Source organism: Hippopotamus amphibius, chromosome 1, assembly GCF_030028045.1.
Source record: "Hippopotamus amphibius kiboko isolate mHipAmp2 chromosome 1, mHipAmp2.hap2, whole genome shotgun sequence".
NCBI classification, from domain to species: domain Eukaryota; kingdom Metazoa; phylum Chordata; class Mammalia; order Artiodactyla; family Hippopotamidae; genus Hippopotamus; species Hippopotamus amphibius.
In genome coordinates, this window is record NC_080186.1 from 122,028,185 (window position 1) to 122,043,566 (window position 15,382).

At 43.4% G+C, this 15,382-nt stretch overlaps 1 protein-coding gene across 1 annotated transcript; it reads left to right on the top strand.

Moving 5' to 3' along the window:
- The first annotated feature begins 10,512 nt into the window (after window positions 1-10,512).
- LOC130830001 (serum amyloid P-component-like) lies at window positions 10,513-11,643 on the top strand. Its single transcript, XM_057696801.1, has 2 exons — window positions 10,513-10,765; window positions 10,876-11,643. Exons 1-2 carry the CDS (start codon window positions 10,702-10,704, stop codon window positions 11,484-11,486), a joined length of 675 nt encoding a protein of 224 aa, XP_057552784.1. The 5' UTR covers window positions 10,513-10,701; the 3' UTR covers window positions 11,487-11,643.
- The last annotated feature ends 3,739 nt before the right edge of the window (window positions 11,644-15,382 follow it).

The following is a 15,382-nucleotide window of genomic DNA, read 5'->3' on the forward strand; positions in this document are numbered from 1 at the left end:
GTTTTTTCTCCTTTTTACCCTGAGATAAAGAGAAACTATAAAGGGGCCAGAGAAAATGAGGCTAGATGCCTCTATTGGCTATAGAACGCCAAAAAACACAAACATAAGGTCTTGTACTTTGTAAATGCTCATCAGTTCATCCATCCAAAGTTGTATTAAGAGCCCTGTGCTGGGTACCAGGAGTGCAGAGATGGATGCAAGCATCCCTGTCCTTCTCAAGTTTCTTCAGGTTTGAGCTAGCCATGCTATTCCCTCTGCTTGCCATCATCTATCTCACCCTACCCAAATTCCGTTTACCTAGGTGAATCCTCTAATCCTCCATCCAGACTTCATCCTCTCCTGGACTACACCAGGTAGAACTGAGTGCTCATTCCTTTGTGACCAAACTCTCCCCCCAACAGCCCCTACCACCATGACTTCCTCTAGGTGTGTACCCATCCCAGCTTCTGCACACAGGCACACCTCAGAGATACTGCGAATCCAGATCCAGACCACTGAAATAAAATGAACAATAAATAAAGGGAGTCACACAAATTTTTTGGTTTCCCAAGTGCATATAAAAGTTATGTTTACACTAGACTGTAGTCTATTAAGTATGCAATAACATTATGTTAAAAAATGTACAATGTACATAACACAGGGTTGCCATAAACCTTCAATTTGTAAAAAAGAAAACACAATATCTGCAAAGCACAATAAAGCAAAGAGTAATGGAGAATTATGCCTTTTTTTTTTTTTTTTTTTTTTTTTTTAACGCAGTGGTCTCTCTGTTGAGAGCCTGAGCTCCTCAGGGATACAGAATCTATCTGGCTTAGGACAATGATTGGTACATTATAAACACTTACCACTTATATTTTGAGTCAAAGTATGACACATTTTCTATTAAAGGCTACATATACATTTTTATATATATTTAAGTGGAACACACCACGATAAATAATACTAAAATACTTAAAATATATGCAAGCAACTGCAGCAGCAGATGTAAAGAAGCCACTAATGCTGCCTGGGTCCGGCAGAGAGTGGGGAAGAGAGTAGCTGTCAAAAGTGCTGTCCATGGTGATGAAGGCAGCCCGATCGACACACTTTTTACAGTGCTCTTCTTGCCACTCCTCTCTAGCCACATAGGACTTCTCGTCATTCCTCAAACATTCTGGGGTTTTCCCTACTTAAGCTTCTGAATTGCTTTGTGACCATTTTCATCAAGATATATGTATAGATATGCATATGCATACATGCACAGAGCATTGCAATATAAAACACACTTCTTACTACGGGCCTGCGTCAAAACAGTTTTACAAAGCCCTCATGTAGAGCAATAGATTTTTATCTTTGTAGACGAGAGATTTCTTTGAAAATTTGATTGGAAAAAATGCACACGTGCCCACACACAATATTTTTTTAAATAAATTTATTTATTTATTTTATTGGCTGTGTTGGGTCTTCATTGCTGTACACGGGCTTTCTCTAGTTGCGGTGAGCGGGGCTACTCTTTGTTGTGGTGTGCAGGCTTCTCACTGTGGTGGCCTCTCTTGTTGCAGAGTATGGGCTCTAGGCCCATGGGCTTCAGTAGTTGCAGCACATGGGCTCAATAGTTGTGGCTCACGGGCTCTAGAGCACAGGCTCAATAGTTGTGGTGCACGGGCCCGGTTGCTCCGTGGCATGTGGTATCTTTCTGGGGCAGGGATCGAACCCATGTCCCCAGCATTGGCAGGCAGACTCTTATGCACTGTGCCACCTAGGAAGTCCCACACTTACAATATTTTGCACACAGTTTCAGGGAGTTCACAAACCCACTGAAACCCATTCAAGAACCCCTTAAGGATCTGTGGACTTCAGCTCCAGAACCACCCCTTATGGTACATCAGGTGCTGATCCTTAGACACTGGCATCACTGATTCACCCTCCTGGTCTCCTATGTGAGACAAAAGAAAGATTCCAGGAGAAGGCAGCCTCTATGCCTGGGACCCTTGACCTTCAGCGGTCTGTTGAAGAGAGAAAAATCACAGGGACCAAGATGTCCCTCAATCCTAATTTTGCAGTTAAAAATATGACAGGGCTTCCTAGGTGGCGCAGTGGTTAAGAATCCGCCTGCCAATGCAGAGGTCACAGGTTCGATCCCTGCTCCAGGAAGATCCCACATGCCGCGGAGCAACTAAGCCCGTGTGCCACAAAAAAAATAAAATAAAATAAAAATATGACAAAAATGTAAGACAGAAAATGGAAAGATTGGCCTTGGAATTGAAATAACAATGGATCATTTATTTCCAAAATATAGGAATGTGTAAAAATAGATGTTACTATACTAGGCTTTTCCAATGTATTTTCTAGTTCTAACAGTGGAGGTGCATAAAAATTTCTTAAACACATAACCATCTAAGAAAAAAAAAGTGTAAGATATGAACAGAGAAGAGTTCTTCAGAGGAAGAACTCCACTGGGAAAAGACATGGGACAGAAATAAATTGTTAGCCCCCACTCACCCAGCAGAAGGCAAATGGGCATTGCTGGGCTTAATTTACTGGAAATTGCATTTCACACCTAGAAAAGAGCATAGTCACTTGCCCAGAAACAGCCACATCCACTCCAAACAGCTACCACCTAGCCACTATGGAACTAACAATTCTCAAAGGCTTTAGAGGGAGAAGAAGATAAATTTTTAAGAAGAGAAATTCTAGATGAAGGCACCATTCCTTAGAAGAGACACGCTTCTGTTCTCCCTGTGCTCAGTTTCCAGGGCTGCAATAATAATGTCATTTTAAAGGGTCTTTGTTTTCTCCTACAAAAGTAAAGGGTATTCCGCCTAAACACATGCTATTTAAGTGGCCAATGGGGACGAATTCATGGAAAGAAGGACCTCTCATTGCAACAATTTATTTTTCAATTAGCAAATGGTTAAGGAAAGTCTTTTTGAAATGCCTATTAAGGATCATATAACTGAGGTCGTGGAAGTGGGGAAGTCTCAGGTGGTCCATGGGATTCTTTAACTGAAGTCACTGCTGTCACCATCACTGGGTCTGCTCCACGCACAGACAAAAGTCAAGTACCAAATGGCAAGGTGAAGTAGAAGCCAGGAGGATTTGCAATTAAAATGCTCCCACATAAGAAGTCATCAAAGCCCTCCTGGAGTGTTGCTGTCTCTGCAGTCACGTGCACCCGGAGCAGAAAACTCAGCTTCTGCCTTCTTTCTGGAGCATAAGTAGAAGAGCAGGCTAAGTGCTTAAACCAGTTCACAACACAACTTTCTATTTGGTCTACTCATGAGCTGTGAAATAATCAGGAAAAACATTGGCCAAGACTAAAGGTCTCCTGATGAAATGAGTCAATCTGTTAAGAAATGCTTCTGTCCACAACTCTGTACCTGGTATCCTTGGCCTCCGTGTACCCTGCACTGTAAACAACAGGGTCCAACAGCAGAGAGATAATGGTGTAGGTCTCAGAGACGGTCTATTTCCTACTGAACTGACCAGCCTGGGCTTGATGTAGGTGACAGAGGCACAACCAAACCAGACAAGGACCATGGCGAGGTGGGAGGCACAGGTGGCAAAGCCCCGAGCAGAAGAAATCCAAAGCATGGTGGAGGTGATGGTGTTGATGCAGGAAACGTAAACCACGCCCATGGACGTGTGTGGGGAGCAAAAACCTGTTTCCTTCATGGACAGGAGTGGCAATGAAGGAGAGTTTCATAGTAGGAAGGAGATCACCAAAGAAATGGGCCACCACAGCCTCACAGAATTATAAATGGAACAGGGATGACACCTAGACAGCTGCTAAGCCCAGGACAGCACCAAAGAAAGCACAACAACTGGGCACACACCGTCATGTTCACAAACTCTGCACCTCAGGGGTTTTCACGTGACCACATGACAGCTGGCAGTGGTCAAGATGACAAAGAACGGGAAGGTTGTTCTGAGACATGAGACTAGAGGGTACTACGGAACGATGACCAATGTATATGGTCTCTGGGTGCTCAGGAAGAAGGACGTGGCCAATGGGGTGACAGCCAGGACAGTGGCATTCCCTGGCGAAGTGAAGATTCACACATCAGCGCTCACAAAGCTGGAGGTGCCCGGCAAGGGGAACTCCGTCAGCTTCTGTGAGGTTCTTTCTCTGGATTCTGCAGTTTTAGGAATGTGAACTAAATGGGTGAACATGGGAAAATTCTCGTGTACTGACACGGACTCCAGGTCCTAGGCAGAAACACGGCAAGGGGCAAGACAAGATGACAGGACAGCTCCAGCTAAGACCTCTTCCAGCTGCCCAAGTGAGAAGTCTGCCCCCGTCTCTTCAACACGTGTATTCTGTCACTGTAGACTGAGAAATATATTCCTTTACATAGGAAAGGGGAACTTTTCTCTTCAACATGCTTAAGGCACAGTTACACTGAGTTCCTGCCATTATATTTTTTTCTTCTTTTCACAGCTCCTCCCCCAGATGCTGCTCCCACAAAGCGGTGATGAACATCGAGGAGATGCTAATGGCCAGTGGGTTCCGACAGAAAAAAGAAAATTTTAATGGATTAAAAATCCACTTCATCAATCAAGGCGAATGTTATAAATGTGAGGATGAAGATGAGTGATTTCAAACAAATGAGTGATAATTTACAGAGGTAGAGAAGGATAAAGACTGAGAAATGGATACTCTGACATGCTAGAGGGGCATGACAGCTGAATTCTGAGTTCAGAAGAGAGATTCCATTGAGGGACTCTGATCTAGACGGAGGACTGAACCCAAAAGTAGATGACGACAAACTCATCAGGGAATATCTTTTATACACGAACCCTGAAATGAGGACCAGAGAACCGAGATCAAGGGAAGACTCCTGGAAAGGGAGGGGCCAATTTGTGACTGTGCCAGAATTGGGAAGGGGAGGTAGGAGCCAGCCAGCAGTCTGGAGCCTGGCATTTAGAGTCTGAAATAGCTTCTTTGGTGGAAAGGTCAGTCATAATCTCAGGTGAACACTGATTTTTCTCTGTCACTGTGTGAAATGTTATGGGGTGAGACGCAGAGACACAATAGCCTCTCTGTCAAAAACAGACAATCTATAATCTGCATAGAAAATACACAATGGATCCTGAGTCCCCTATAGAAACCTTGCTTCTTTCCTTTTGTTCCTTGTCAGAATTACTGAACAGGTTCTTAAGGGAGGGAAGATCTCCTTTTCCTCCCTCCATCATCCCCTGCAACCTGGCTTCTGCCACGCTCACGTTAAGGAAATTGCTCTTTCAAAGGTCACCAGTGAAGTTTTTATTGCTAAAGCCAGCATCTTTCTACTTAGGTCTCTCTGATGCATTTAATACCACTGGACACTGCCTGCTGGAAACTTACACTAACTTGGTTCCCATGACACTATACACACCATCCTTCCCTCTGCCAAACATTATTTTTCGTCTCTCTCCCCGACTCTTCCCTTACTTCCAACCCCACGAACCCAAATGCTCCCTCACATCAGTACTTGGTTCCCTGAACTTCTCTCTCTTCTCTCTTCCACAGAAAGAGATAATCTACTTTTGTTTCATCACCACGTGTATGTTGCTTCCTCTGAAACCTCTATTTCTAATCCAACATGGTGCTCACATAGTTCAAGTTCTCCACTGGCCTGTTCCATGTGTAGGTCACACTGTCATTTCAAATTTAGCATTTTAGGAACCAAATTTATCATCTAACCTCCACCTCTTCCAAATGAACTTCCTCCCAGTTGGTTTATCTGCACTAAGAGCACCATATTTTTCCAAATCACATGCAATCAGAAATTTAGAGTGAACTCTCATTTGTTCCAATATTCTATATATCCTTTTTCTTTTCAATCTCAGATTTGCCCTTCTTCTTTTACCATAAGACCGTGCCATCAGTCTAAGATTCTTTACCTTTGATTTTATTCAACTACCTATCAGGGTGATAATCAGTTACTCTTGATGTCTCCATTGCTAAAGTTCTCTTACAGCCAGAAGAACACATGGCAAATAATTATTAGCACCAAAATCCTCCTTTCTCCAACCCCATGTTCTTTTCTCCTTTAGGCTCTTCCTATCCAGTCTTTCCCATTGGTACCGTGAATCTGTCATTCATAAGTACCCCAGGCCTTAGAAGTTATCTTTCAATTGTTCTTTAATCCCTCGAGTAAACTTCAGTTAGATCTCACATCTCTGCCTTCTTCCAGATCTGAGTTTATGTCATGTCATCTTTACGGCACTGCCAGCACCCTCTTCTCCCATCCTCTCTGAAGGCACACTTTGCATGCCAGCTGATGTCACCAGGACAACTCTATTTGTGGCACACTAATGGCTTCTAAACAATGCTTGCCATCTGTCCTCCCCTACCCTCATCCTTTCCAGAGCCACCCGGACAGAAACCGACACCACTCACCTGGGTGTAGGAAGGCACCAGGAGCCTCTCAGCAACCACAGGGATGGGTCCACCTTGAGAACTCGACCCAGTTCTATAGACCCAGGATTCACTTCCTATATTCTGACATCAGAACCTTCCTTCCTGCAGCAGAAAGAATCCACAGGTTCCACTTTGGCTGCTACTGAAGCTCAGATTGTTTTCTTCCAAGGCCTAAGAAACATATTTGAGAGAAGGAAACTAAAGAACAGAATCAGGCTCCACCTCCCCTTCCCTCTTCCCATTCTATTCTGAAACCTACTTGCCAGGCCAGCTGGTCTCTTCACAGTGGCTGAACATACCATTTTCACATCCAGCTATAAACCCTGGCACCCGACCCCTATCAGTCTTATACAATTATCCCCAGTCCAGCCCCTCAGCCTCATCTCCCATTAGACAAGATGCTCTTCCGCACACTGATCTCCAAACAATCTTTGGTTGACAGAATGATACGTTATTAATTTTTGATGAAAACTAGAAGCCACTGGTGAACCCTATATTCTCTAAATTTTATGGCACTCATTAATTAACCTCTGGGAAAGGGAAGAGCCTAGTACCTGGCTTCCCAGTAAAGGTTACCTCCCAGCTCTTACTTCCCACAGATTTGCTTAAGAACAAATACTGTATGCTAACATATATGTATGGAATTGTTAAAAAATGGTACTGATGAACTCAGTGGTAGAGGAAGAATAAAGACGCAGAGGTTGAGAAGAGACTTGAGGACATGGGGAGGTGGAGAAGGAGAAGCTGGAACAAAGTGAAAGAGTAGCACTGACGTATACACTACCAAATGTGAAATAGATAGCTAGTGGGAAGCAACTGCCTAACACAGGGAGATCAACTGGATGATTGCTGATGACCTAGAGAGGTGGGATAGGGAGGGTGGGAGGGATGCTTCGGAGGGAGGCTCAAGAGGGAGGTGATATGGGGGGAAATGTATAAACAGAGCTGATTCGCTTTGTTATACAGCAGAAACTAGCACAACAGTGTAAAGCTATTACACTCCAATAAAGATCGGAAAAAAATAAAGAAAAAATAAATAAAATAAAATAAATAAAAATAAAATGCATACTTTGCTACATTTGGACATATGTGCATACCTGTAAAACCAACACCACAATTAAGATAATAAACATATCCATCATCCTCAAAAAAAAAAAAATGAATAAGACCTAATGCTCAGCTTCAATCAAGAGAAGATAAGAGATAAATACACTAACATCTATAATATGAGAAAAACATGGTGATGTCCATAAAAAGATTCAAAATGACAGTAACCATCCAGACGTTGTCCCACACCCTTTATGCATGTTACAGTGTCTCACTTATGCTCACAGTAACACCATGAGGTGGATAATTTTATCTTTGTTTTGCAGAAAAGGAAAGCAAGGTTCAGAGAGGTGGAGTGGCTTTCACAAGAGTCAACCACTAGCAAATTCTACTCTAAAGTCTTTGGTCTTAACCGCATGGGGAGTTGGAAAGAGGCAAAATAATGTCTAATAGAGACACCAGGAAAATCTTCATGAAGTGAATCACTTTCGAGACTGATTTTGAAGAATGATTAGGATTTTAAGAAACAGGTGGATAAGGAAAATCCAAGACAGAACGAAGGCAAAGAATAGAAGTAAGGAAATCAGGAAAGCCGGGCATATATGGGAAACCACGAGACGCATTTTACCAGAAGACGGCGGTTGATTAAGAGGTTAAGCCCAGGATAGAGTCAGATTGTGAAGGGCACTGGCTTCCAAGCTGAAGGATCTGCATTTAATTATGAGACAATAAAGTGTATAATCCCAACTCCAACTAACCCTTACTGTGCAACAAGCCAAATAAAATTTTACCACCTGGGATTCACCTTAGAAAAAGTTAGAGTGGTAACTGCCCATAGCTGAGCGTTAGAAGGATAATTTGAACAGTGGAAGAGAAAGGCACTTCTCTGTGGCAGTCGTTGTGTCATTGAAAAGGCTGATCACAAGTTCTGCCATGAGCTGAGGGAAGAGGGAATGAACAAGAGACAGGACAAGAGAATAAAAAGAAAGATTCCATAGAATTTAGAGACAGGAAAGAAGGAAAATACCATGGCTAGAAAGGAGAGGTGCAGTCTGATATCTTAGAGGCAGAGCAGGTTTGAGTGGTGGATAATAGTGTCAACATTTTAAGTAGCAGCAGGGGGAATGAAGATAGAGGTCATTGGGGTTGTGCAAGGGTAGGTCACCACTGAATGCCCAGAACCTGGTATCATGCTTGGGAATTAATAATAAACATGAATGAAATGTATTGATGGGGTCATCACCAAAGATTAATGTAAATGAACCCTCAGTGGCCAGGGATCAAAGAATAAGAGAGGAAAACCAAGTAAGATGCTGACATCTCTGCAGACAGGTTACAAGGAAAATAAGTTGTAATGAAAAATGGAAAAGTCTAGCAAAGAGAAACACCATGATAAGCAGAATGATGGCCATGGAAGTTAGAATCTACTAAGGAGTGTTTAACAACTCACCTGCCGAATCAATTAGCCCTGAAAATGGATGGTGCTAGAGCGTTGGGCCCACACCTGGCCGTCACTAAACTTAAAAGCTTTTGCACAGCAAAGGAAACCATAAACAAAAAGACAACCCACACAATGGGAGAAAATATTTGCAGATGAAGCGACCAACAAGGGATTGATCTCCAAAACATACAAACAGCTCATGCAGCTCAAATTAAAAAGCAACCCAATCAAAAAATGGGCAGAAGATCTAAACAGACATTTCTCCGAAGAAGACATACAGATGGTCAACAGGTACATGAAAAGCTGTTCAACACCACTAATTATTAGAGAAATGCAAATCAAAACTACAGTGAGGTATCACCTCACACCATCATTAAAAACAATGTGAGTGGCCATGATTAAAAAGTTTACAAGCAGTAAATGCTGGAGAGGGTGTGAAGAAAAGGGAACCCTCCTACACTGTTGGCAGGAATATAAAATGGTACAGCCTCTATGGAGAACAATGCGGAGGTTTCTTAAAAAACTAAAAATCGAGCTACCATATGATCCAGAAATCCCACTCCTGGGCATATACCTGGAGAAAACCACAATGTGAAAAAATACGTGCACCCCAATGTTCAGAGCAGCACTACTCACAATAGCCAGGACATGGAAGCAACCTAAATGTTCATCGATGGAGGAATGGATAAAGAAGATGTGAGAGAGAGATATATATATATATGATGGAATATTACTCGGCCATAAAAAAGAATGAAATAATGCCATTTGCAGCAACATGGATGGACCTAGAGATTGTCACACCGAGTGAAGTGAAGTCAGAGAAAGACTTACTTTCTCATGATATCACGCATATGTGGAATCATAAAAAAATGGTACAAATGAACCTATTTACAAAACTGAAATAGAATCACAGATGTAGAAAACAAACTTATGGTTACCAAGAGGGAAAGTGGGTGGGGCATGTGATAAACTGGGAGATTGGGATTGACACTACTCTATATAAAATAGGTAACTAATAAGAACCTAAACTGTGTAGCACAGGGAACGCTACTCAATACTCTGTAACGACCTATATGAGAATAGAATCTAAAAAAGAATGAACACATGTATAACTGATTCACTTTGCTGTACAGCAGAAACTAAGACAACATTGTAAATCAACTATCCTCCAGTAAAAATAAATGTAAAGAAAAAGAAACACGATGGTACTCCAAAGAAGAAAAAGAGCTGAGTGATAGCAGCTGAAAATACTAAGCTTCAGGGAGACAGAAAATACATTCCCTAATTCTCTTGCTCTCCTTAGCAATGGCATGGACCTATTACTAAATATTGAATTAATCAAAGGCAAAGAGACTTCAGGGTCTTCAGCAGAAACCAGAATCCCAGAATATCCATAACAGAAGACATGGGGCCATCAGACTGAGGGGCCCCTGGAGAGTGAAGCCAGGCCCTTCTGGTGTGGCTGGTGTGGTCTCTTCTCTTCCATAACACTGCAGCTCCACACCACTCTCTTCCCAGCAGTGGAGTCTGGGTCACAGCGGGGTGGAGCTCTGGCCATCCCCTGTATCCAATAAGTAACTCCCATTGATTTTCCAGCTCTTCCCTCCCCACCAACAGCCCAGACTGCTGGCACCAGAGGGCAGGCCTGGAAAGTCACTCACACATTACTGGTGCTCCCCAGCCCTCATCCTCACCAAGCGGTGCATATAAACCCTGAATAGCCTGAGGTCTAAGAATGTGAGTCTCGGGAGCTGGGTGAACAACCACTGTGCCCTCTGCACCCTCATCCCGGTAACTGCTGCTGCTATAACAGCCCCAGGCCAAGAACATGGACAAGCTGCTGTTTTGGGTCTCTGTCCTCGCCAGCCTCCCAGAAGCCTTTGCTCAGAGAGGTAAGATGGTCAGGGTGTGGTCAAGGAGAATGACATGAGAAAAAGATTGAATGTGATTTTTTTCCCTGCATTTATGGTGACGGTCACTATACCTCTTTCTCTATCCACAGACCTCAGTGGGCAAGTGTTTGTGTTCCCTAGAGAATCTTCTACTGACCATGTGAACCTGATCACGAAGCTGGAGGAACCTCTGCAGAACTTTACCTTGTGTTTTCGAGCTTATAGTGATCTCTCCCGTGCCTACAGCCTCTTCTCCTATAACATCCAGAACAAGGATAACGAGCTACTAATTTTTAAAGACAGAACTGGAGAGTACAGTCTGTACATTGGAAAAAGCAAAGTTACTGCCAGAGTTACTGAGGCATTCCCCTCCCCAGTGCACATCTGTACCAACTGGGAGTCTTCCACAGGCATCGCCGAATTCTGGGTCAATGGGAAGCCGCTGGTGAAAAAGGGCCTGAAACGGGGTTATTCTGTGGGAGCTAACCCCAGGATTGTCCTGGGCCAGGAGCAGGATTCCTATGGAGGAGGATTTGATAAAGCCCAGTCCTTTGTGGGAGAGATTGGGGATTTGTACATGTGGGACTCCGTGCTGTCTCCACAAGAAATCCTGTTTGTATATCAGGGTTCCTCCTCCCTCAAGCCCACCATCCTGGACTGGCAGGCTCTGGACTATGAAACAAAAGGCTATGTTGTCATCAAGCCCCTGGTGTGGGCCTGAGGTCTGGAATCAACAAGAACACTTGCAATGAAACAACTAATACCCAAGAGCTCTGCTCAAGGCAACTGGACACTAAATCCTAGATCTGTAGCCCTTCCTTCTTTGAATTCCCTGTCTACAGGTACGCCTAATTAAAAAAAAAATGTGTTATGCCACCTGCATTTGTTTAATGCTTGTCGTAGTCCCAAACATTTTCTCTTACATCTACTTATTTGAAAGTTGGTGTTTCATTATCCAGAAAAATCAGGTTGCAAATTAAGGTGAGGGAAAACTTTAAGTAACTAAAAAGATATATCATAGAGCCAGAGCATTCAATGAGTGGGGCAGTAGCAATACTTACAAACTACTAATAATCGTTGTTTTAACAACTCAAGATGTGTGTGGAGTTGCAACAGAAATCCTTCTATTTGGTTCTCCAGCTACAAAATCGAAAAGAGGTCTGAGCTTCCACCAAGGAAACAACTGTGATGAAATAAGCAAGCAACAGCTGAGAACTTGATAGCAAGTAATGAGATGGGGGGAAAAAACTAGAAGCAGCAAGAGTGAAAACTGAAAGTGTGTAAGAGTCTGGAATCATTTTGGGTAAGGGTAAACATGCCTTTCTTCCTCAAAAATCCCAGTGGTGCCAAACAATGCCTGATTTTCACAACACTGTCCTGAAGTCACCAAGGATATTGCTCACATGAACTCCCAGTTTAAAATCCTTCCGTGGATTCCCCACCTCATACAGGATTTAACTTAAACCTTTTGATATGCCCCACCCCCACCCCCCGGAGTAATCTGGTCTCCACCTACCGCTTTAAGGTACAACTCTTAGCGTAGCAACTGGCACCCCAGTTACAACACTGCAAAATAACTGTCAGACGTTATCATTAGCAGTTATTTTCATTATTATGAAAACCATGGAGCAGAGTGTCTGGCATATCCTCAACAGCTATTAAGTCCCTTCTCAGAGAAGCAAGGACCCCGGAGAAAATTTGGCTACAAGTGAGAAATAAGGCAGGCTTTGCCCAGAGATAACAGAACATGAAGCCAAGGGAAGTCAGACAGACAGCATCCAGTAGAGCTTGAGAATAACCAAGTGATTACTTCTAACTCATGTGACCATTCACCGAGGACGGACAAAGAGGCAGGGACCAGATCCAATAAAGTAGGTAGGCGCGTTTAGCAACACGGTCCCAGGGCTGGTCTTACCAGAAAAGTCTGTAAAGGACTTTGCCCTAATGAGAGGGCCTGCAGCTTTCTCTGTGTTTTATATGGGAAGCTCTGTGGAGAGGTCTGGGGTGAAAGCAATAAGATCTCCTTGAGTTTGAGACATGCCTTAGTTCAGACTTGAGTTGGGTGAGGATAAAAAAAGATTTTCTCTTATCTTCACTAGAAAGCACCAATACATAGTCACCTTTGGAGAGCAACATGGAGATTTTCTAGGCGTTCATGGTACTTCCTCTTGTTTAGAAACCATAGGTATCCAAGAACATTCAAAGAACACAAGGAAAACTGAAACATGACCCAAGTCACCTATAATCCTAAACTTGATATGACTCAATAGCTGATTCACTTATAAACTAAACTCCATTTGTGTTCTAGAATTTTCCATTCAGGTTTTGTCTGGCTGTGGCCAATCTTCTGTGAGCTCGAAGGGGTTCCACCATACACTGGGGCAGTGGTCAAGGCACACACGTCGTGTCACATACGACCACAGGACCCAAAGCAAAACTAATCTAACGTTACTGACAAGTTACACCGAGGCCCATCATCTACAAGGGGCTGATCCCCCTGTGTCTGGAGTAAGGAGGCGAAGACAAATGTGAAGCATCCCATCCAGAGTTCTGGCTGCTACAGCAGCTTCTCACGGGAATCTCACGGGGTTCTTGTGAGGATTAGATGTGAAGAGACATACATAGCACCTACTCAGTTACATATCCTGGCACCACGTAAGTGCTACGTGTCAGCTAAGTCATAAAGGAGAATGAGAATTACTACCTCAAACTTCAAATCATCAGCCTTAACTTTGTGGTATATTCCTGCAAACAAAAGGAAATATCCGTGTTCTATTTTCAGTCTCTGCTCCCAACCCTAATCCTTACCTGAACAAACCTGTGTAGGTCTCCTGCTAGTAGCAGAAATGGGATAAACTTCCTATGGACGGAGAAGGGCACCACATCTGACTTTTATACAAGTGCATTCTCACCAATAGTAACTAAACAAGGGCAACACACTAACTGGGATTCAAAAGAACAGAAGACAGTGCCATGTGACATTCAACACATCTTTGTCTGAGTTGAGCTATTTTTCTCCCGGAGAAAAAGAAAGAACCAGGCCATGTGAGACCAAATCTGGCCCAGTTTTCCCTGCACGATCCACTTGTAATGAGATCTCCTGGCTCATTTCTAGATTCTGACTCCACACAGGCCCTCGGGATGCACAGCAAGTCTCTTGACAAATGAACCCAGGAGACAAGAGTTAGACAACAGAAATTCTCTTCTGAGAGTCCCTTCCAAACCAGACTTTAAAGGGGCAGCTCCTCGAAGGTCAGAGGTGCTCAGGGCAAATGTGCCATCTTAAGCTTCAGCCAGAGTGCAGTGAACCGTAAGTGACCTAACAATGTCATCAGGCGGACCTAGAACCTAATAAGGCTGAGGTTTGTAAGATACCAAGGTTCTATTATTTCTTCTAGCAAAAAATGACAATCCGTTTCGGGGGCATTACAGGGACCTCTTGTAAATAAGTCATAATTGCCTGCTATGCTCTAAAACCAGAAAAGAGCATAGGTAGATTCTACAGACTCAAGAAGGTGGGCGGATTCCTTTGAGGATGAGAAGGCTTCTGTCCCAAAGAAAAGTCACCATTCTCTTGTCTATTCAAATGGTTCACATATCATCAGTTTCTTCAGAAGTCAACTCCTCCATTCCTGGCTCCTTACATCTATTTTGTTTAATGAAAGGAAAAGAAAGGAAAGGACAGGATGGAACGTCTGGCGAAAAAAGACAATGTCATTATTTTTTTAGCTGCCCAACTCTTTTTAACACAAAATTATAATTATGGAGACTTAGTCTACCTTGCATATTTTACTTTTTAAAACACAGATTGTGTTTCTAGGCACAGATTTTGCTTATAAAGATTTAGATATTTTTAAGTACCCATGGGTGTTGTCATCATTTCTTCCCTTTGCAAGTGGTATTTCCTTTGCACCCTCAAATTGTATTTTCCCCCCTCTATCTTATTTTTCTTTTTCCGCCAGTCAGAATATCAGCTTCATGACTAAAATGTTGATGTATGAGCACATCTCGGTACTCTTACTCCCCCTCAGGGTTTTTGTCCTTCTGGAGTGTTTAAGTCATTTTGAAAGCTCCTCTCTGTTCTGTACCATGCTTTTGAGATTGTCTACTGATGTGTCCCTTACACAGAAACACCCCTCAGATTCAGGTACCGGGAGGACCCAGGACACAGGGAGGTGGCAGAAGGGCTGCTGCACCAGTGTCCAGCTGCAGTCACTTCTGGCTGGGCTGACTCAAAAGAGCAATGGGAGGAAAAGAGGCGGCAGCCATCTGGTGCTAAAATCATGCTTAAGTTCACTGACACCTGTTCTAACTGCTGAGCGCTCAACGCAGCCAATTTCCCCTGGTAGAACCGACCCACCCCCTGCACATACTTCTTTGGCTCTCTGCAACCTCTTCACCCCTCCCAAGGTGAACACTGTGGTCTGTTCACCCAATGTCTTCCCTGTAAGAATGGAAGACGACCCAATGTGATTTACTCCCGCATCCCATACCTTCCCATCTCCTTCGCTGGGGCCTCCCTCACCTCCAGGGGAAGTAACAGTCCTGTGTTGGTCATTTCAGCCACATGTTTCTTGACAGTAACAATTTTGGACTGCATTTCAAAAAGAGACAGGT